Source organism: Syngnathus leptorhynchus, chromosome 8, assembly GCF_054491065.1.
Source record: "Syngnathus leptorhynchus isolate UIUO chromosome 8, UIUO_Slep, whole genome shotgun sequence".
Taxonomy (NCBI): Eukaryota; Metazoa; Chordata; class Actinopteri; order Syngnathiformes; family Syngnathidae; genus Syngnathus; species Syngnathus leptorhynchus.
In genome coordinates this window covers 4011039-4033819 of record NC_141202.1, presented here as the reverse complement: position 1 = coordinate 4033819, position 22781 = coordinate 4011039, and the positions used below count along the sequence as shown (strand labels likewise).

The 22781-nt window shown below is 41.4% G+C and overlaps 4 protein-coding genes across 5 annotated transcripts; 3 read left to right on the top strand and 1 right to left on the bottom strand.

The window, feature by feature from the left end:
- Positions 1-113: 113 nt before the first annotated feature.
- ubxn11 (UBX domain protein 11) lies at positions 114-2943 on the top strand. 2 transcript variants are annotated; one of them, XM_085918554.1, is made up of 14 exons: positions 114-286; positions 517-542; positions 623-706; positions 868-980; positions 1045-1096; positions 1154-1230; positions 1293-1380; positions 1439-1650; positions 1736-1813; positions 1876-2017; positions 2091-2194; positions 2263-2336; positions 2488-2637; positions 2712-2943. In XM_085918554.1, exons 1-14 carry the CDS (start codon positions 216-218, stop codon positions 2860-2862), a joined length of 1422 nt encoding a protein of 473 aa, XP_085774680.1. In that variant the 5' UTR covers positions 114-215; the 3' UTR covers positions 2863-2943. The 2 variants fall into 2 exon arrangements, with proteins under 2 accessions (XP_085774680.1, XP_085774681.1); XM_085918555.1 differs by having other exon boundaries at positions 880-980; positions 2712-2942.
- A 357-nt stretch (positions 2944-3300) lies between these two features.
- Positions 3301-8415, top strand: hacl1 (2-hydroxyacyl-CoA lyase 1). Its single transcript, XM_085918814.1, has 17 exons — positions 3301-3460; positions 3804-3908; positions 3986-4026; positions 4104-4184; positions 4259-4331; positions 4402-4479; positions 4648-4742; positions 4813-4925; positions 5000-5135; positions 5311-5416; positions 5557-5640; positions 5732-5833; positions 5923-6077; positions 6154-6312; positions 6392-6499; positions 6588-6774; positions 7957-8415. Exons 1-17 carry the CDS (start codon positions 3410-3412, stop codon positions 7987-7989), a joined length of 1707 nt encoding a protein of 568 aa, XP_085774940.1. The 5' UTR covers positions 3301-3409; the 3' UTR covers positions 7990-8415.
- A 114-nt stretch (positions 8416-8529) lies between these two features.
- Positions 8530-17068, top strand: colq (collagen-like tail subunit (single strand of homotrimer) of asymmetric acetylcholinesterase). The gene is made up of 17 exons (XM_085918815.1): positions 8530-9198; positions 9744-9853; positions 10084-10170; positions 11519-11563; positions 11738-11764; positions 12366-12437; positions 12657-12719; positions 12807-12833; positions 12905-12949; positions 13032-13067; positions 13216-13296; positions 13366-13462; positions 13755-13891; positions 14116-14235; positions 14309-14450; positions 14574-14676; positions 14742-17068. The coding sequence occupies exons 1-17, from the start codon at positions 9090-9092 to the stop codon at positions 14809-14811; spliced, it is 1371 nt and encodes a 456-aa protein (XP_085774941.1). The 5' UTR covers positions 8530-9089; the 3' UTR covers positions 14812-17068.
- Positions 17069-18291: 1223 nt separating this feature from the next.
- Positions 18292-22751, bottom strand: plekha8 (pleckstrin homology domain containing A8). The gene is made up of 13 exons (XM_085917923.1): positions 22507-22751; positions 22021-22137; positions 21760-21915; positions 21549-21673; positions 21124-21282; positions 21022-21062; positions 20858-20958; positions 20360-20633; positions 19998-20083; positions 19458-19516; positions 19188-19389; positions 19057-19118; positions 18292-18991 (listed from the first exon to the last, which is right to left on the bottom strand). Exons 1-13 carry the CDS (start codon positions 22565-22567, stop codon positions 18794-18796), a joined length of 1641 nt encoding a protein of 546 aa, XP_085774049.1. The 5' UTR covers positions 22568-22751; the 3' UTR covers positions 18292-18793.
- Between the last annotated feature and the right edge of the window lie 30 nt (positions 22752-22781).

The window sequence follows — 22781 nt, the reverse complement described above, 5'->3', positions numbered from 1 at the left end:
AATTTAAGTCATGTATAGAACTTGTAAGTCATGTACAGAACTTGATATGTGACGTAAATTCTAAGTTGCGTTTAAAAAAAATAACCAGAGAAATCCATGCGCGTGCACAATACCATTTCCGTCCAAAGCGCGCACTCGCACCGGATCGTGTGTTGCTAATAGCAACATACGACCGACATTAAAAACAAGCTACAGCTTCACACTCCAATCCTGTCATGAGTTCACCATTGTCATTGTTAAAGAAAACGAGGAGAGTCCCGCTTCAGTGTGAGGAAAATACTAGACGGTAAGACGACACAATTTAACTAAATTATTTATACTGCATTACGTTCGAGACTTCCGGGGGTGCGATGTCACGTGACCTTAAAGCCCTTTTTTTTAAACTGAACATTTAACGTTATTCTCATAAGTTGTTTTTTTGTATTTAATGAACATGTTCACAGTAACTTTAGGTCAAATATTACGCTAAAAATGCTGGCTACATTTATAGAAATTGAAAGTGTTTCTGTCCTACAGGGGCAAAAAGGAGAATCTATCAACAGGTAAGCTGCAGATAACCCAAAACACTAATACAAAATATAACAAATATTTTATTACAACCCCTTTAAATTTGAATCTCAAGTCTTGGATGACCCAAGTTCTCGTGTGGCCAGTCCCAGTCGACACTGTGATGCTGACTTTGTTAAGTTTAAAGCATCTGATAAAGGTAAAGACAAATGAACACTCTTGATGTTGAGAATTCTATGTAATTGCAAACTGTTAAGAAACATTCCAAAATGTTCTGAAATTGCCCTTCAAAACTGATCTTATGTAGGCATTAAATGTATTTTTTTAAAAGCGTGTAAGTGACTTCCTGATATGAAAAAGCTTCCAACCCAGGTGCTGCGCCAAGCGACTTTGAGCTGATGTCTTCCATGATGCAGCAACTGACCGTGCTTGAGAGGAAGGTCACAAGCCAAAAAGAAGAAATGACACGCAAGGTAAACACTCATTTGATATGATGGACAGAAACCCTCACTCACACAACACTGTTTTCTTTGGAAGGACAATGTCATTTTGAATTTGAGGGAGAAACTGAAAGCTCAACAAGATTCAGGTAATAACTCCAAATTCTCAAACACTCGCTGAATTTGTGGCTGATAAGTGATTATAGTGCAGGGCCATCTTGAGAGTTGCAGTCATCTTGAAAGAAGGTGCAAACAGCTACAGCACCAAGTGGATGACATGGAGGTGCGTTTGATGAAAACCTTTCCAAGTGATTCATTCACTAATTTCTCTGTTACTGTTTGCAGAGCTTCCTGAATGACTACGGTTTGATCTGGGTGGGAGATGACGGAAACCCCAGAAATGCAGCGAAGCAAACAAATGTTTCAGACACAGGTACAAGCCATCTTACTTTTGAACAAAAAATAGCTGCTAACATACTTCCTCCTGACAGACAACCCAGTGGTCCAGAATTTCCATATGGACTTTGACCTCGTGATACAGACGATTAAGGAGTTGAACGTTCTCGCAGGGGAAGCGTTCGTACGAACCACACCCAAAGGGGCGCAGTTGGCACGAAACGATCCGGTGCAACTGAAACTCTACAGTAATGGAATTGTCATGTTCAACGGACCTTTCCGCTCTTATCAGGAGACCAGTACACAGGTTGGCCTCGTAAAACAAAATAGTTCTCAAATACTTGAGACTTGTCAAGTGCTAATCACTTTTGCACATTTGGTTCTCCTCGCAGCAATGCATGCAGGATCTAATGGAGGGCTATTTCCCATCCGAGCTTCAATCCAGATTTCCGGATGGTGTGCCTTTTGAGGTGTGTACTCAGCATCACTCCACATTAACACATAAATGCAAATTTGTCTTTTGCTTCTCAAGGTCCTCGATAGACGGGAGGAAGAGTTTGTCCTCAGAGTACCATGTGATAAATTTCCTGGTAGAGGACAGGCTATGCGAGAGAAAAAAGAGGAATCGCCAAATCGAGTCAACTCGCCAAATAGACTCAACTCGCAGTTTCCCGGTTGGTTCCCGCACTCACGTCGCATGATTTGAAATCATTGAATAAAGCCATCATGTGTTTGTTTGGTTCACAGCTAAGAAGTTAAGCAAAAATCAATGCCAGAACAATCTGCCAAAATTTGTGGTGAAGGCGGGTCGAGTGATTGACGTCAGGGACTCTGCGCAAAAAGCCTTGCAGGTTTGAAGAGGCACAGATGATCGTTTCTCGGACTCGTCTGATCATATTCCGGCTCATCTTTTCCCTAGGGCTCTTCTGACACACACAACAGCTCCTCAGCGATCATCGTTGATACGCCAGCACTGCAAGCAATGAAGGACAGGTACTCAAAAGTTGATCATTTATGGACCAGAAATTATGAGTAGCCCTTTAAACAAACCTGCAATCTAATGTGATCAGTAAAAAGGCTCGGTAAAAAAAAAAATAAAGTCCTTACAAAGATAGATAGAATGTCACATTTTCACTTTTTCAAGCAAGCACACGGTCACCTCGGAAAGGACATCGTCTCCTCGCAACATCATCACACTTAAGGTCAAGTCAGAGGATGGCAATCGCACTTATGTGCTGAAGATGCGACTCTCTGAGACCGTGGGTCACCTCAGGCAGCACCTGGACACATATAGGTCAGCTAACATCTTTATTTACTTTGGAAACATCATGCCAGCTCATGTTTGCAACGATTGATTTTTTTTTACAGGGGACATAACCTGGCTGGCTATGACATTATCAGTGCATACCCTCAGTGTCACTATCAGGATGACCAGCAAACGCTTGGGTCATGTGGGTTCACGACCAACGTTACTCTTCTTCTGCGAGGAAGGAAAAACACAAATAAATCATCTAGCTAAATAATCTTTGAAAGTTTGTTTTATTTTACTCATACCCCTGGAAGAATGAAGTTGCGTGAACTTTACACTACTCACTCAGTACATGTGTATAAATTCTAACAGATGTGAAACGTTTCCATCAAAATATTAAAATGTAATTTTTAATCCAAAGTGATTTTTTCTTAACCATCAAACGTAATTTTGTAGTTTGTTTTTCAAAATATATGCACTTGTAATCAACAAATCGTGAAATGTTTTTGGTGGGTATATATTATGTAGTATTTTTTTAAAATAATAATAGTAAAGGATTTAAACGAATAAGTAATATTTATAAATTGTGCGTCTCAGAGAAATTAGCCACGTGGAGTTGTTTTTGTGTTGTCAAAAGCACGTTTCCGCTTGGCTAATGACGTATATTACTAGTCGTGTCTGATTGGCCCAAAACCCGGAAGTTTTTCAAACGGGGGCAAACCGTACAACTAACCTTCTTTTCGACTACCATTACTTGCGACATAGATAAAGATAACACTTTGAACTTTTGGAAGAGGTTTTTAGTTTCTGGACAACCATGGACGAAGTAACAGGAGCTCAGCTTATTGCTGAGTCTCTTATGAATCAGGTCAGTTGTAAACAACAAATTTGGGTCATATAGTTAAGCAACTATGACCTAACCGCACTTTCTCATACTTTGAAAAATGTAATAGGCAGTTTGTTCATTTGTAATTCGATCGGTGTTTATTTTCAGCACGCTGCTTTTGTTCTTTATTTTTTTATGGTATGCGTGTCAAAGTTCACTGTCAAGTTGTGAGTCAACACAATACAAGAAAATAGATGTCCAAAGGGGGGGGAAAAAAACCAATAAACTTGCCCCTATTAAAATTGTTTCACTGGATACGACCCCGAATTAATCTTTAGTTTTCTGAAAATACTTTTTCTTGATATGCGTATAAATTTCCCTATAGAAAGTGGAATACATGTTTGGGATCGTTGGTGTTCCTGTCATTGAAGTAGCAATGGCTGCTCAGGCTGCAGGGATCAAATACGTTGGCATGCGCAATGAACAAGCGGTAAGATGCACCTACTCGGCTCAGTCATATGGATTCTTGTGTTTGATCTAATCTTCTATCAATGTTCCATACATTAGGCCTGTTATGCTGCCTCCGCCATTGGATACCTGACTGGGAGGTAGGACATTGCCCTTCAAATAAAAAACAACAACAACTGGTGGTTTAGGTTAATTGTAGATACATCTCCCTACCCAGACCAGGTGCTTGCCTGGTGGTGTCAGGACCAGGACTCATTCATGCACTGGGTGGAATGGCCAACTCCAACATGAACTGCTGGTAAGAATTAGTAATCCCCCGCAAATGGGAGTCAAACTCTGCTGTAAACTGGATTTGTGCGTCGCAACACGCAGGCCAGTGGTCGTTATCGGGGGATCTTCAGATAGAAGCCAAGAGACAGCAGGAGCCTTTCAAGAATTTCCCCAGGTCATCAAAATATTGTTGAGCATTTACACATTTAAGTGTTTCCCTCTGCTTTAATTATTTATCGTTTTAGGTGGAAGCGTGTCGCCTGTATAGTAAATTCTCAGCAAGGCCAAGTAATCTTGAAGCCATCCCTTCTGTGATTGAGAAGGTAACATCAATTTATTTGAGTTTCTTAAGTTAATTTTGAACAGAGTTGAGTGGAATTTGCATTAGTTTGCTCACACAATATTCACTTATTATTTGATGGGAAATAAGTGATGACACAGAGGACACTGTATTTTGAACACATTACTATTTTGGGGCTTTACACACACAGGCTGTTCGCACAAGTATGTATGGTCGTCCAGGCGCTTGTTATGTGGACATTGCAGGAGATATGGTGAATGCTAAAGTGGACCGAAGCAGAGTCAGGTTTGTCATATTGCTGTTTTCTGGTACTCGACAGCATTTCCGCATTCAACTAAATTTGTTCCACCCGCAGGTTTGTCCACTGTTGTCCACCTCCTCCCATTTGTCTTGCCGACCACAATGCAGTGTTGGAGGCCATCACTGTCTTGAAATCAGCTAAAAGACCATTGGTCATCATTGGCAAAGGTAAAACTTCCTTTGTTTTTTTTTGTTTTTTTTTAAAAAAAGGAGATTTGAAATGTTTCAATTGTGGCCCGCAGGTGCAGCCTACGGTCGAGCAGAAGCCGCTTTGAGAGACTTTGTGGAATTGAGCCAACTGCCGTTCCTTCCGACCCCCATGGGGAAAGGAGTGCTGCCTGATGATCACCCCAAATGTGTGGCGGCTGCACGCTCGAGGTAGACCTAAAAAATTCCTTTTGGAGCAGTCGCTGTGGTGATTAGCTAAATTGGGTGTCGGTAGTGAATTATAATATAGACTATAGATAATAAAATATACAGATATGATATATTAAATGTGAATATCGTAAATATTTGTTATCATCTTCCCTTTTCAACTCCCTTTGCAATGAAGAGCTCTTCTCCAGACAGATGTCGTGCTTCTTCTTGGAGCCCGACTTAACTGGATCCTCCATTTTGGTCTGCCACCGAGATTTGACCCAAATGTCAAAATCATTCAGGTTGGTAGTTTTTTCAAATTGTCATATATATATAATCCACATTTAATTTCATGGTGTATTATAGTGCTGCATGTTTATTGTCACAAATAGAATTTTGTCTGCATTTTAGTGCATGATTTGACTCTATGTTCTATGTGTAGGTTGACCTTTGCCCTGAGGAGATGGGAAACAATGTGAAGCCTGCTGTTGCTCTTCTGGGGGACATCAATGCGGTCGTCACTCAGGTGCAAAACGCTCAAACGCTCACCTAAGTGATTCACTGATCTTAAATGCCAAAAGTGCTTTAGTCAAATATTATTATCCTTTCTCCTTCAGCTACGGGAGTGTCTTATTAAAGATGGCTGGAAGTATCCTTCTGATACAAAATGGTGGAGTAACCTTAAAGAGAAAATGACCAGTAATGCCAAGATATCAAATGTGAGTTTTGGCTTTTTAAAAAAAAAAAAAAAAAATATCTTGCTGTTCACCTCATAAACAAACCTGGACCTTCATCTCATTCTTTACAGGCGCTGGCTCTCCACTCAACGATACCCATGAACTACTACACGGTGTTTCACCACATCTCACAACTGCTGCCACGCGACTGCATCATTGTCAGCGAAGGCGCCAACACCATGGACATTGGACGCACTATGTTGAATAATTACTTACCTCGACACAGGTTAGAGGTCATCATCTACAGAGCAGCTCCGGGATGTTACATAGGGTGGATACTTCATGAATCGCTTGACCTTTAGGTTGGATGCGGGAACATTCGGAACAATGGGAGTGGGCCCCGGTTTCGCAATAGCTGCAGCTGTCGTCGAGAGGACCGAGAATAAGGGCCGAAGGATTGTCTGCGTGGAAGGCGACAGTGCCTTTGGCTTTTCCGGTATGGAGGTTGAAACCATGTGCAGGTCTGTAACTTTACTCTTTCCAATGCTATAGATTTTCTTTCCAAATCACATATAACCCCTCTTTTTTTTTTTTAAATAGGTATAACCTACCTATAGTTGTGATTGTGGTGAATAACAACGGCATATACAGCGGAGTTGACCCTGAGACGTGGAAAGAAATGGCAAAAATGGGGGATCTGACCACCATGTGAGACAATAATTATTGTCTAAATTGTGTCAAACCAAATGCTCTCTTTTTTTTTAAATACTCACCCTCATCTGTGTCCTCAAATCAGAGCGCCCCCCGTGACCCTCCTTCCCGAGGCCCGCTACGACCAGGTGATGACAGCATTTGGCGGGCGTGGTTTCTTGGTGAAGACGGCGGAGGAACTGTGTAAGGCTTTGCGGCTCAGCTTGAGTGACTGGGAACGACCAAGTCTTCTCAATGTGCTCATCGACCCTTCCTCTGACAGAAAGCAACAGGTACGCACGCTCTGGTAATAGGTGGACAGCTATCAATATTATGCTATCATTTTATGAAGATTTGCTATTTTCTGACAGCGATGTAATCATCTAAACCAAGTTCTCAACTGACATTCCACATGTGTCCGCTAGAGGGAGCCATTGCGCTTACTTAGGCCCATTATCCATCCCAATCAATACTCACACAACTTCGCATTGCTAGTTTGTTGTAGTCTCTTGTTGACATTTTTGATATTTCGTCTTTCTAATTTGACAATTTAATAGAACCATACATCGAATTAAGTTTTATTGGGCCACTATGTTTTGAGAGCAGCAAACCAAAAATTTCCAACCAAACAAAGGAATGTAATTCTAATGGATTGGCCCACTAACTATTATTTATTTACTTCAAATCATGTTTCAGTGTTCATCTGTTTATGCCAGAAATGTATAGTGACAGAAGCATCAACCCTCCACTTAATGGTGGAAAGTACAAGGAATCTGTGTATCAACTGCCTGTTGCTATTCAAAATAACTAGTGTGACCGTTGGTTTAATAAATCAGACCAGAACAAAACACATAAAGTAAAACCTAAAGTGTTACCTCTTTAATGAAGTTAATAATGACGAGGTGGGGGACAACGGAACACAAGGACCCGATTGGGTGGCACCTGAAGATGAGAACAGGTTAAACAAATGGTTCATTAAGAGGAAATAACACGGACAGGGGCGGCAACTCTGAAGTTAGTTGGAATTAAAAGCAGCAGCATTCCATTCGGTGATTATTAAAGACCAATAAGCGGCTCCGTGTTTATTTGACTGCAATGTGTCCCTGAGCGCTAATCCTCCCATTCCACAGGTGCACTGTGGAGCTGCTCCTTTCCACTCACAATCCCTCCCCATCCTCACATCAACTTGACCCCTCTATTTCTGGTCCCTTATAATTAGAAAGCGGGGCCCTCTGTGTTTATGTTGAATGTATCCACGCAACCCCTCCGTGCATGGTGGCATGGATACATTCAGGTGATGGAAGGTTCCATTGAGGCACTAAGCTCCATGGTTGTGACCTCCTTTTTGGTCGACGATGGATGCCTTGCTGTCAGTCTGATAGTCAAAATCCCAGCCAACAAGAAATATTTTGAATTTTTGTCTCTGATGTAGGAACAAAATTATGTTTTGTTTTTTTTTCCTTTCTGTTTTCCAGGAGTTCCCTTGGCTGACCCGTTCCCACCTGTAGAAGGAAAGTTATTTTTTTTTTCTGTTTCTTAATGACTGACTGAAGGTTTTTCTATTAAGACCATAGTGAGGATAAGCGGTTTAGAGAATTAATTAATTAATGAAAAGAAAGCTTTTGGTTCTACTTACTGGTGCATAACGCATTGCAGTAATTTAAAAAATGTGTAATTTAGGGCAGCTTTGTCACAACGCTTACATTGAGTACGTGACTAAACCATTTGTCGTATTTTTCCTGTCAAACTTTCTGCCTTGAACAGAACAACTGTACTAATAATGAATAACGGTGCCTATATATTAGTAATAACATAAAAAAAATAATTTAAAAAATGTCCATTAATACAAATGCAAAAAAATCTATGTATTATATACTTGCATTATTTTGATGTAAAAAAAAAAGTCATTATAAATAAATCTATATTTATATTGACTGCAGTTCATTATATTCAAATATCCATTTCGTCTTCTTCCAGTACATTGCTTCTTTCCACACATACCAAACTACAGCAAACACCGAGTGATTTCATATTAGGACTCAGAATGTCGTCCCAGAATTATTTACTGCTTATACATTCCGCTAAAGAGCACCAGTGGAAAATCAGACAATTTATTTTGCAGGACAGTCCAGGCAATAAAACCAATGTGGTCCGGGGGAGTAAATGGATACTACAATCGCTCAGGGACTGGCTAAGAAAAACAACATTGCAATCAAAATAGCCTCAAAGCCAGCACAATAAAATGTAAAACTATGTGCTAATGCACGTAAGATCTTGTAGTGAGGCAAATTGTGTGTTCGGTCCCCCCTTGTGAGGGGAGTGGAAACAACAAAAGGCACCCCCTGCAGTAGTAGAGATCTAATATTGGCACCCATAAGCAGCTGGCAGGCCGCCGTCTGTAATTTTAGCGCACACGGATGCGGAGGAAAGGTTTAATGGGCATTGGTGGACATGCCCCCCTCTCCAGGGCGTAAAGACAGCACAGCAGAGCAGAGAGGAGAAGAGAGAAGAGAGGAGAGGGAGAATGGGGAGGTGAAACGCAGACAAGAAGGCAGAGAGTAACAGAGGGCTGCTTTCGCTTCGCCCCCCCGGATAAAGTCGGGCAACTATGGGCAGCATCATGACTCCTCGAGCACATGGACTTTATTTGACTCTGTGTTTTTACTATGGCATGGCCCATTCATCTTTCCTGGACAGCTTTAATTCATTCCCGGCAGGTAAGCCTGTTGCAATTGATCCTTGTGCGTGCAAAGGTGCATGAGCAAGGTGTTGAAGGGCCCCCGGCATGCAAAACAATATTTATTTCTTGATTGTGGATTGCAATGATTGCTTTTTACTTTTACGTATTTAAACGGGAAGAGCGTAACAGCTCTTGTTATGATGCGTAGCCCCCACCCCACCCCAAAAATAAATGTTGAACAAAGTCATCCGTGTCAATCAAAACTGAGCATTATGATCTTTTCCAGTGTGCTTAATCAAACGGCCTTGTAAACTACTCTTGTTGTCATGTTGTTGTTGCCCATGAGGTGGACTGGAAATGCCTCTATAAATAGCCAATGCAGTGGTACCTCATGTCTGCACGAGGAACTGCTGGACGGACGGACGGACGGACGGACGGGTGTCACCATTTGATAGTTTGCACCTGTTTGTTGCATGCTAAGTGTTAGCCACTAATCTTCTTTGGGGATGGCGTGTTTGCCACCAGATGTTGCCCAGGCATGTCCAACGTGTTTCTCCTTGCGTGTCTTTACACCTTGCACAGCACTCGCTCCCCAGGAGCAGCAGAGGAGGTTGAACCCATGCTGTTTAGTCAGTCTGCCACCACCCCCACTCCTCCCTCCACCCCCTTCACTTTGGCGCCGCCACACTCATGTGAGTCCAAGTCATGTGACCAACCGTCGTCCTTTTGTGGAATACCCGACGTGTGTCAATGTTGTCGTGTCCTTGGATGGTGTCCAACCGGTGGTGTCAAACACCCGCTTTTTTTAAACCTCCAAATAACTGAGATGGATACATACAGTAGATATGAGTTGTTGTATATGCTTTGGATCCTTATCATTCAAAAGATTATTTGAGAGATTTTGATATTTACTCCTTTTTAGGGAGGTGATTCAGAGTCTCCATCTGAAGGTAAAGGTTCCTCCTGTGCCCGTGGCCCCCCTGGACCCTCTGGTCCCCCTGGACCTCAGGTAAGAGCTTTCAAAATGTCAAATTGTCATTGTCAGTGTTTCCTTAAGACCTTTACAAGCGCTTTTTATTTATTTAGTCATAAATAAAAAATAAATAAGTAATTAAAAAAAAAAGATTAAATAAATAAAACAATAAAATAAATAAAATAAGAAATAAAGAAAAAAAATAAAACCCCTCAGAATCTTTGTAGAAATCAAATATTGGAGTGTATTATTATTATTATTATTATTATTATTATTATTATTATTATTATCTTGAATATATTTTTGAAATTATCCACAAGCACAAGCGAGGTCAAGGGTCATGGATGGATGCATGATGATGGGTGATAGGTGCCCACTTCCGGTCGCCCAGCTTTGTGAAGTTTTTCTTGCAGTTCCTTATGAACATACATTTCATGCATGGACTTGAGCAAATCTGCTCCTACCATGTATAGATCGTGCGAACACGCTTTTCCGACGCGGAATGAGAGTAGCCGTTCCCATTGGCCGGCAAGCAAATCGACTGTGTTCACTCCCACAATTACGCAAACGCACCTTTGTGGCTGTACATGTCTATGAAAAGATCAAAAGAACAAAAACTCCACCCTTTTTTCAACATGTTTACAATCTTGGGATTTGAGATTTTTCCATCTCATGCCAAATATGATTTAAAACATGGCTGGGAACTGAACAGGTGACGTTCCTGAGGTCTCCAATTTGAGAAAATCCTGAAGAGGAGACAGGAGGGGGCTGCGGGGGGGGGGGAATCTTTCATGCATGGAACACAGCAGCCCATTAACGCTCTGCATTTAGCTCCAGACATAAATAGCTTTTTTCCACTGGCGGCCCGCAGTACACCTCATGTCATTTTTTGAAACTCGATGAAGAGTTGTCTGCCAGGAAAGGCGCACTGGCTTGCGTACATTCCGGGGATTACCAAACTACGGGTGTGGCCATGTGATTACATGGGCGATGGATGCTTATTAAGACATTAATGATTAATAAGTGATTTTTTTTTTCCCCTGACATGTTTTATTTATTATGAAGTGTTTTGCTGCGGTCGACCACCCTGGGCTGCCTCAGCAGCATCCGGGCCGCAGCAGGCACTTTTTCAATCAATATCTGCCACTCAAGCCTTAATTAAAACTGCAGCTCACATTTCCACATGCAGGCTTTTTGTGGTTACACTGAGGACATTGGGGAGAAGGATATTTTGAGATAATATCTCCTCCTTGAATTAACGAGATGACTTCATGCGAGACAAACAAATCTAAAAATAAAAATAGATTTGTACAAAGCTTGTGATAAAGAGACAACATTTTTTTCCAAAAATGTAGAAAACCTTTTTATATTTCATGTTTTACAGGGTCCACCTGGATTACCAGGTATTGGAGGATCCAAGGGAGAAAAGGTGAGGATATTTTCCTACATGACGTTTGTGCTACTCAAAATCCATAATCATATGTGCTCATTATTTTTGTGAGCTCAATTTGTCTTGGCCTGCAGCCCAAGATGCTGACAGATGCTAGTTTGGAAATGCATTAACGGCGTCTGTCCTTGTCCCTCCTTCACATCCTGTTGTCAGGGAGAAATCGGAAGACCTGGACAAAAGGTGAGCGTCTCCATTAATCATCAGTAATTCTGGCGCTAAATGGATTTGGACCAAAAATGAGATTCAATGTCAATGGCTGCTTTGTGAACAAACGTAACCTTGACGGGGAGACATGCAAAAGATGCTGAGTTCACAAAGCTCGACCCGGCCCGCACGAGGTCGCCGTAACACGACACAAACTGAAGGGCGCACGTGTGTGTGTGAAAAAGCACCGGGCGAAGAGTAAAATCCCAGACGATCACTTTCTGCGGGCCGGAGGGAGAGATTCAGTGGCATCGTTTGCAGCACTGCAGTGCAATTTAGCTTAGTGCTCAGAGCCAGCTCATAAATCATTTTATTTCCCACAAGCACCGGCTCCTGTTCTATACACGGGCTATCATTTAATTAAATAGGGCAAAGTGACAGCGCTCGTTAAAGTCAGTCCTCCCCTGCGTGTACTCCTTGCACATGTCGGATACTTGCAAAACCCTTTGCAGCAAATACTTCTATTTCATCGTACTGGTTGAATTATCAGCTTTTACTCTCTATGAATGTCCCCATTTTATAAGCAGAACAAGTTTAATAAGGTCCTAAAAAAAAAAAAAATCATCTGCTCCATCAGGGTCGGACCGGTCCCCCTGGACTTCCCGGAAAGCAGGGACCAGTTGGATGGCCGGGACCAAGTGGGCCCAAAGTGAGTAAGTCAGATCTCTTTATGTACAGTCGATGCACAGGAATACATTTAATATAATTGTTCTGGAATTATAGCAATTTCTATGATCAACTAAAGGGAAATTTCATTATTATTATTATTATTTTTTTTCTGTGTGATATCCATCTCTGTTGCTTAAAACATTATTTTTTTAAATCAAGCCATTTTTGAGGCAATTGCTGTGATTTTTTTTCCGGTCAGGGCGAGAAAGGTGATCCGGGCCTAATGGGTTTACCTGGGGGGAGAGGACCAATCGGACCCAGGGTTGGTGATCTATATAATGAGCATTTACATGTCTACTTTTTTCCCCTCCCCCCAACATGCACATAATAAATCTTTTCTGTATTTCAGGGTTTACCTGGGTATAAAGGTGAAAAGGTAAATTGTAATGATTGACTGTGGATGGCTTTTAAAATGGACTCACCTTTTGTATGTTTGTTTCATATTAGGGTTCACCAGGGCAACATGGTGAGAGTGGTTCTAAAGGTGACAAAGTGGGTGCAGAATCAGGACAATTGTTGCAAACACTGATGTTTTTGAGGAATAGAGTTTGATGTTGTACTTTTATATTTTCAGGGGGCAATGGGATACACCGGAATGCTGGGACAGAAAGTGAGCTCCATATTTTTTCAAACTTTTTTTGGGGGGTTAATTTTGTTGTAATGTTTCTTTTTTGTGATTGCTTATTTTCATATTTTTTCAAACTATTTATTTTTTATTATTATTAACTTTTTGTGATTGTTTTTTTTTTTTGGTACAGGGTGAAAAGGGTCCAAAAGGAGAACCTGGCGCTTCGGGAAACAGAGGACCCACTGGTCGGCCAGGAAAAAGAGGCAAACAGGTGTGCTGCCAATAATATATATATTTTTTTTTGGATGAGCATGTTGTGTAATTTTGGCTCATGTTGCAGGGAGTAAAAGGAGACTCAGGCAGTGGTGGTCCAAGGGGACCCCCAGGCCCACAGGGATCTCCCGGACTTCCCGGTCCTCCCGGTCCTCCTGTTACAGGTGATGAACTTTGTCCTCAACTGCTTTTTTGCATATGGGTGCAAAATGACACAATGCGTCTGGATCTGGCATGCTCTCCCGTTGTGGCACCGAGTTCAGCCAAGCGCTCTGTCAGCAGAAGGCGGCAAAGACTGGCGTAAGCGTTTGTCTTATTTAGTGAGGAGACATCTAATCTCCTGAGGTGAAGCAAAATGCCTTGCGTCATGACGTCACGGGGCTGGAACGAGGCTTCTGCTACATTTTGCTCGCATTAGAGCAACTCACAAATGATCCTTTCCTCTTATGTTTTAAGGGCTTCACTTGGTCGGAAGCAAAGGTGCCCGAGGGCCACCCGGGCTGCCTGGACAATGTGGCTGCAGCTCTCTCAGTGGCTCTCTATTAGAAGATTATCGCTCCAGAGGAAAGCCTCAGAATCTCAAAGTACCTGCGGTGAGGGGAACATACTCTGTTTTGCTCAGAATTCTTTTCATTTCTCAAATGGTCGAAATCTGCCCAGTGACCAATTAGACCTGGTAATTTCTTGAAAAGAAAAAAAAAAGGCAGGTTTGCGCCGTTATGGGTGTGAACACTGCTCAGAGATTCATCGCTGCAACTACAACATATAACATTTTCTGGTCCTTCACATATTCTCCCCATATGTCTTTTCCATTCAGATCTTTGTGGTGAGCAACGAGGAAGAACTGGAACGTCTAAAGACAGAGAACGCTTTTGCATTCCGCAAAGATCAGCGGTCTCTCTATTTCAAAGACACCGACGGCTGGTTTCCAGTTCAGGTATTTCTTAAATGACATTGGACAATTGTCTTTTTCCCCATTTGTTGCTCAAGTCTCTTAAACTCTGTCAAAGACTTTCCCATTCCAGATGGCAGCGTTCCAGTCTATGGAGAACCCGCCCGATGACGACGGTTACTGCGGCGACGGCATCGTGCAGCACCGAAGCGACGAGGAATGTGACGACGGGAATAAAGTTGTCACCGACGCCTGCGTCAGTAAGTGATCTTTAAAACAGTAAAGTATGAAAAAAAATTTTATCGATTGTATTTTTCGGCAGTCTCGATTGATTTGTCACCTGATGCTGTTTTTTTTTTTTTTCCCTTATCATCTTCCCACAGAATGTAAACACGCTTTCTGCGGCGATGGATATCGTCACGAGGGCTCTGAGGAATGTGACAGTAAAGACTTTGGCTTCCAAACATGTCACTCATATCTGCCAGGGTAAGCGCTGCTCGCCACACGAGCGAGACCTCTCAAACTCTTGACCGCGTTTTTTTCATCGGCAGGTCATACGGTCACCTGAAATGCACGTCGTACTGCGCTATCGATTCCACAAACTGCAAATACTTCACCTGAGTGGAACGCTCCACATTTGCGTCCGGATCCTTCTACGTGGGACACAAACTGGGAATATACTTTTCATGCCAAACAAAAAAAGAACAAAGACATGGAAGACGTAGCAGATGACCCCCCCGAAGCATATAGATAATATCCCCGTGTACCGCTGCCGCATTGAATCCCTCGGAGCGTGGCTTCCATATGCGGAGGGGAAACTTTTTCACCCACACGTCGGAAACAGCGAGACAGCCGCTCTCCGTCTTAACTAGCCGGATTTAAACCCGGCATCCTCATCACGCCTCCATGGACACCAATCCAGCAAAGATGCACGCCAGTCGTGCTGAGAGAGAGACTTTGCCAGGGGCGACATCATTTTCACCCAGTTAGTATCGAAAGAGAAAAAAAAAAAAAAGACACACACAAAAGAGAGTAAGTAGGAGCTTCCAGAACCGGGCCCAGGCCCTCAGGTATCGTGCCAGTGCAGTAGCATTTGCATGAGGCTGGCCCATCATCAAGCATGTAATCACTTCACCTCTTACTGGTTTTAACTTTGTACTCTTAAGATCACATCAACATAAGCAGGGACGTAAAGTCAGTTCAATTCATATTCCAACGAGACTGTTACACACCGCACCGGCGACACAGGTGGTGCTTCTTTACTCAACACACACATTTGGTCACATATCCAAAAAAAAAAAAAAAAAAACAATGCTCAGGTACAAGCAGGTCGCATAAACTCTCACAAGTATCCATTTTGGTTTGTTAGAGGCACACAGGAAACTTAGCCAAAAATAAATGAATAAATAACAACATTAATGTATTTTAACATGCTGATAATAATGAGCTCATTTAAACAAATTGACTTTGCTCAAAAAATAAAATCTGGTTTTGTTGAACACATAGTTATGATTCGATTGGCACACAAGTTAATTGTACCTTCAGCAATGTTTATTTGTTCTGCCTATCGCTTGACATTGTTGACAAATATATGAACAAAAATTGATTGCTTTTTGAAATAAATTAGATTGTTTTTCTGGAAAAAAATTTGACATTTTCCAACAGCACACCTCATGAAAATTAATTTAATTTGCGATAAAAAAAAAATAAAAAAAAACCCTGTCATATTTGTCAAAGCAGTCAGTCTGACTCCAGGATTAAAATAATTTGTCCATTAAAAAAAACATCTTTTGAGGCACCGTCCCGTGCCTTTAATTTACGGCATTCCGCCACACTTGAGGAAATCAAGACAAAAGGCGTGACTGAGGTGTCAATCATTTGTCATTACTGTATGTCCTTGAGCACACTCATTACGGGCACACCCCACCAGTTAAAACTTCATCCTGGAAATGTTCATTGTTTCACTTTCATTGCGAGTAAGGTGCTCTTCTGGGCCAACAAGGTCAAAGGTCAACGCCAGGCCACGGGGCTGTCTCTGATTGGTTGTTTTTCCTCTGGCGCGGTACTTTCATGCCAATCAAATTAATGACATGTTTCCTACAGATCATTTCCTCCTGTCAGGTCATACTACCAGTTTTAACAAATATGACACAAAAAAAAAAACGATGACACTGAAACTTATTCAAACCTACTTTTGAAGACATCGTAAAAGAAAAAAAAAAAGCTGTCTAACCCAAAAAAAAAAAAAAAAACCCTGCGATATAGTGAGAGATTACTGTACGTACTATACTTCTACATGTGAAGGCTTGAAACTGTTATGTCCTTAAACTGAGCGTACAGGCGAGGCTGGAATAGTCCGTAGCTGCTAAATAGGCAATGAAACTGTTCTATGGTTCCTTACTGTATTTTACTCTATTACCTCGTTATCCAGTCTTTGTGTCTTACAGTCACGCGAGCGTGTGTAGACCTAAAGAAAGGAATTAGTCGGCATAAGCTTCCTCTGTTCATAAGCTACCCCCTTTACCAAAGGAGACATGTCCTCACTCCTTGTAAAACATACAAACAAGACTGTTACAATGTTGTGTCTGCGTATGCACGTACTCATGTGATCATTACAGGTGTAACTTTCATCGGCATTAGCAAGTGTCTTAAGAGTATGGTAGTCATGTGACACAATGTATTAAGTTGAAACCACACTGTGCTCTGAATGTTCCCGCCCGTGGCTAATTGTTAGCTTTGTCCTATAATGTAATGTGCACAACACAACAAGCATGTAAGGCTTTATTATGAAGTGTAGTATGCGCTCTGACTGGGATAGTGAACAATCGTTATGTGTTGTTACTCTGATATGATTTATACGGATGTTCAGAAAATATAATAAAAGTCAAACTTCAAAAATATATCAAGCTGGTTTTTTTGTCTTGCACTTTGAAAGAATTTATATTCATTTATTTCATTTTATTTATTTATTTTTGTCATTTTATTTATTTATTTTTTGAAAAAAAAATCATTTAATTCATTTTATTTATTATTATTATTATTATCAATTATTTTATGATTATTCTGCTTGTGTTGACTGGACACTTTATATTTTCAAAAATCAGATTTTCAAGTTGTTCAGCTCCTTGTTTGAGAATTGCAATTGTAAAATGGTGACTAGTTGGACAAGAGAATTCAAAAGTAGGGTTTTAATGTAGAGTTTTAAACTAGTTTTAGAGTTTTTTTTTTAACTATGGTTAGTGTTTCAAATGAAGATTTCAAACTTTAATCAATTAGTCTTTAAATTTGAGTTTTGAAGTAAGGTTAGTGTTTGGCTTTAGGGCAGGGGTGTTGAACTCCAGTCCTCGGAGGGCCGCGTTCCAATATGTTTTTGAAGTTACCCTCGTTAAACACACCTGCGTGAAAAGTTTGGTTCATTTTCACCTTCTGTAGGAGCCAAACTTTTTTCGCAGGTGCACTTAACGAGGGAATCTTGGAAAACATATTGGAACGCGGCCCCTGAGGACTGGAGTTCAACATTCCTGCTTTAGCGTTTCAAACTAAAGAATTTCAAATTAGGGTTTGAAAGCGATCATCACGTCAGGAGATGCTGATGCAGGTCTGCCATTCAGCTACAGGCCGGTGTGGCAAGCGTGTAACTGCATTACCACATTGACAGTTTCATCTAAATCAGAAGTGAAGTTTCTTTTTCAGGACAAGGAAATGCAACAGACAAGCTGAGCCGCATGCCTTGTGTAAAAAAAAACTTTTAATGCTATTTGAAACTCTTAAATGCACTCATGGGCAACGTTGCATTTATGTTGGCAAAAGGTTTTAACAAAGCTTGGACACAAGATAACTCAATTATGTTTATTGAATACATATCAAATATTTCTATAGGTACAAAAAAAAAAGCAATCAAGTACTTATATATATAATTTACGTGATTAACATTTGCACATATCCACAACTATATTTTGATTTGTGGAAGTTTATTGTAGGCATTAAAAAAAAACAAAAAAACAATTGTAACAAGGTCTTAAAAAGGTTTGACTGGTTTCTAAGTAATAAGTTAGCACAGTAGTATGATGACATCGTATATGGACGGATGAGATCAGCACATTTTCTTCCGCGACATGAAACAGGTTTATTGAGTCAATTCATTCAAGTTACTGTAACTCTTCAGATGAGATGATATTCATGACATATTTATAACTTAAGACAAAATAAATAAACTTCAAAAAATGCATATTATGCATTGGCTTGTTGAGTGTTTCTAGCCACGCTCTACATGAATATTTATTTAGTTCTCCAGTGTCCTTCCTCCATGGTCCCTCTTAAGAGTCAAGAAAATACTGACTTTCATCACTAAACACAGTGCGGCGTTGGCAAGTTAGAATAATAAAAAGTCAACTAGGCGAAAATCACCTAGTTAGTTTATAATAAAAACACTGACATTGATTTTGTTTCCATGTACATTCAAACTTTTCATTTCAAGCTTAGAAATCAAGCTTGTAGTGTTTGTATGGATTTTTTTTTTTTAAAGACTATACTTAAAAACTACACTTCATTGTTGATGCTGAAAGCTCCTCAGTGCAGACTCAGTCTTCAAATGCGTCACCTTTTAGACCACCTCGTCGGACTCCAGGTTATACTCCTCATAGAGGGCGTCCAGGATGGCCAGTAAACTGTCCATGGCGGGCAGGTAGACGTCGAGATCTCTGTGCATGCCGCTGATGAAGCCGCTCTTCAGCTCGTCGCCTTCTGTCGTCACCAAGGCGGCCGTGAAATTCTGATAGGACGGAGCGGCTCGCAGGGCCAACTAAGAAGAAAACAAAAAAAAAAGTGAGGAACTGAAGCACTTTTCATCTGTGATTCGTGACTCACCGCAAAGACTCCTCGGACCACCCATCCGTGATATTGGCGAAGAGTCTTGCCGTAAGCGTGATCTGAAGAAGAGGATACTTTCAAATATAAACTTATTTGAATCGACGAGACTCGGTGAGGTGTTAACTGACTGAGTGCTCCGTGGATGTCTTGTTCGCCCGCGTTGACCCGCATCAGGAACTCCTTGAGGAACTTGAGGCCACGCCTGAGCCAGAGCAGAGCCTCGGTGGCCGAGTTGCGCACCTGGGCCACCTGGGCGTCAACTTCGTGCAGAACGATGGACTGCAGGGTGGGGAAGCTGTCCGGGTCCGACATTAGCTTCTGATTGATCTTCTACGAGTAGGAAATGAAAACCTTTGAATCGCTTTCATGTATTTGTTTGGAGCTTCATGTCGACTGACCTTGATGTTTCCCACAAAGTCCATTTTGACTGGAGCAAAGACAGTGGGGCCAAGTTTGTCTGAGAGAGCACAAAAAATTAGTTTTTTTTGTCCTTTGTCCAGTCATGAGAGACAGATAAAATATTTCAGGAATAAAGTCAGCATTAAAAATGATCTAAATAAATAAATAAATACATAAATAAATAAAGCACAAAATATTATATATAATAAAAATATAAATAATTATAAATAATAAATAAAAAAAATCATAAATGAGCAATCATTGATATATGGCCAATAAAATGAGAAACAACACAATTTTTTTTTTTTAAAAGTGGAAACTTCTTAATCCCATAAAGGTAATTAAATATTGAAGAATTCCCCTTCAAACTGAGCATGCATTTGAGTTGACTGTAAAAGTATGAAGGCCAGACAGAAAGCATTTAGAACTCGTGAAGGACAGAGCGAGCAGTGATGGCATGAAAAGAAAAGAAAGGCCAAGGCTTGTCGGCGGCTTTTTTTTTTTTTCCTCAACAAATGAGGACGACATGACTGGCCTACCTAATACAGGCACTATTGCATAGCATGAGTCCAAAAACTCTTGCGTGGGGATGCCATTGTCCTCATCCAGCTTTATATCACTAAATCTAAAAAACAAAAAAGGAGGATAACAGATTCAGACAGGACCATAGTAAACACATCATCCACTTTATTGGAGCAAACAGAAGGGGGGGGGAAAAAAAACAATACAGGAAAATAAATAGAGATTCACACTTTGTTGGCTAACAGTCAGAAAGAGTGAGAAAATAAAGACGACAACAGAGGAGTCAAATGAAACGCTCGACACTATTAAATCTCATACTAGTGACTTGCTTCTTCAGAAGACAGTGAAACTTAAAAAAATGCATCACATGGGTTCATACCTGTGACTCATTGTGGTGAAAAAAGTCTCCACTTCCTCATTCTCAGTGGAATCCTTGAAAATCTCTTCTTCACAGTCAACCTCCTCATCTCCATCAGGTAGTGTTTCCTTCTGAGGTTCTTCTCCGCCGCTTTCCACGCTTTGGTCTCTTTCACGAGTCTCCTTTTCTTCCTGTTCTTCTGCTGAGTCTTTAGCTTGAGCGGTATTATGGGATGCAGGAGGAAGAGGATCGCCTCGATCCAGGAGCCGGCCGTCGCCGTTGGCGGCGTGCACGTCTGCGTGGGTACACGGGAAAGATGGAAAAATATTTTTGATTGTTGACTAAAATTGACATCACAGTTTCCCTGGAGGAGGGGGGCTTAGGTCGCAACCAATCATGGCTCAAAGGTCACATGACCAAACTCAGATATCACTTGTGACCTGAGTCCCCGAGCAACTGTGATGTCATTTTCAGTCGACCCCGCCTCCCGTGTACAGGAAGGAAACTACTTGGACGTACTTGGAGGGAAAGGTTGTCCTTCTGGTCCGTCTGGTTCATCGGCGCCGGAGTCCAGGCTGCGGGTGTCATGTGACATCACCTCTGTTTCTGACTCTCTCCACCTGAGGTATATTTGAAATGTAAACATTTAATGCTTACGTAACACGACGCTTCGCGGTACTTACTTTTCTCCGAGGCGCCGATTCACCTGATTGACGGGCTTCATCTGGAAAAAAGTGTGAAAGGGCCGTCACGTTTGAGCGTATCGGGCGGCAAAACAAACGCACCTTCTGCGGCTTGATGGCGGCGACGGGAGGAGACGCCGGCGGGCTCTGCTTGGACGCATCTGGGGTGAAAGTGCGATTGGCGATCTGCATGCACTCCTCGAGGGTCTTGAGGAATGTGCTGCACGTGGATTTCACCATGTCGCCCGTTTCGATGCCGCTCTGGAATGACAATTGAGACATAGACTTGAACTACAGCAAATACAACAAAACCGCCTTAAAAATATCATATATATAAATAATAATAGAATAATTAAAAAAAACATGTACAACTCAGTGAAAATAAACCATTGATAACGAGGTTGCACAAGTGTACACACCCTCTTATAACTGGAAATGTGTGTTAAATTAAGAAGACAAAGTAGTATACCACACAGAGACCGGCTTGTTTACATTTTTTTTTTAAATATCCATTCGGCGTTGCTTACTTCTGTTGCGCCACCAAGCTCGCCGTCATCGTCCTTGATTTTGTTCACTTGTTGAAGAAGAAGGTCACAGTACAACCTGAGCTCGGACATTTTTGTCTTTAGTGCTTCCGTGTTCTCTTGGAGTTCTGCAAAGAGATATCAAAACAAATCATTCTTTGGCGATGAAAGCAGCAGCTCGGTTAACTTCTCAATTTTATGATGAGCCATTTACCCTTCTCTCTTTTTGTTCGGTTGTCTGTCAGGCAAGCTTTTGCTGTTCCCAGAGCAACAAGCCATTTTTGCCTCTCTGCTGCATTGATGGCTCTCAGGTAGAAGTACTGCTCTCCAGGTATTGTCAGATCAAGCCGTGTAGAGTCAGACGAATGAACTAACAGTCAAGATGCATCAACAGGTTCAAGCAGACTGTCACTTTTTTTTTTTTTTTTGCATGCCATTTTTTTAAAATGTCTCAAAAATGGTTAGATGCACAAACCTTGAATTTCACAAACCGAGATTTTAATGCTCCCCTTGCAGCCTTTCCAAGCATCCTCTTGAGAATCATAATAGGACAAAGTTCCCCCGTCAAGCACAAACCATCGAGGTTGCCATCCTGGAAATGATTTGAAAATACATACACATTAAAAGTGACGTCATTTTCTACGTTGGCAAAGCTAACAATTACAGAAGATGATGTAACCCTGGGTATTTGAAAAGTTTGACTCAAGTGACACATCTATTCATCTTGCACACGATGAAGAAGAATGATCACAATTATGAAATGATCGATTACGGTCAGTTTGTACAAATCACTTATTAATTCAGGTGGAACACACTAGCAAGAAACTGACGCGTTTAGCATACGTTAGCTTGCCCGCTGCCTTTTTTCTTTATGTTATCACAAACTCGGTGACGTTGTCATGCTAGCTAGCTTTCATGGCGATTACAGCTAGAACATCAACATTATGCTAGGAAAACGTACCGCTGATGTAATTAGTCCATTTATATAGTATTCCCTCCATCGTTGAGGTATTTTTTGCCATTCATTACTTGTTTGTCATGATAAGATTAGGCGCACAGCTGACTGCAGCCACCGCATCTGCCCCCCAAGTGAGATTTGCGTAGTACAGTAAACACACAGCATACAGTCCACGGCGTCTACGTTGGGAAAAGTACGTAAACTTTTTCTCGAATACGTCTCAAAGCGGCCGCTCTGCCTTATCGTCAGAGGATTTGCGTAGGGTGGGTGTGGATTTA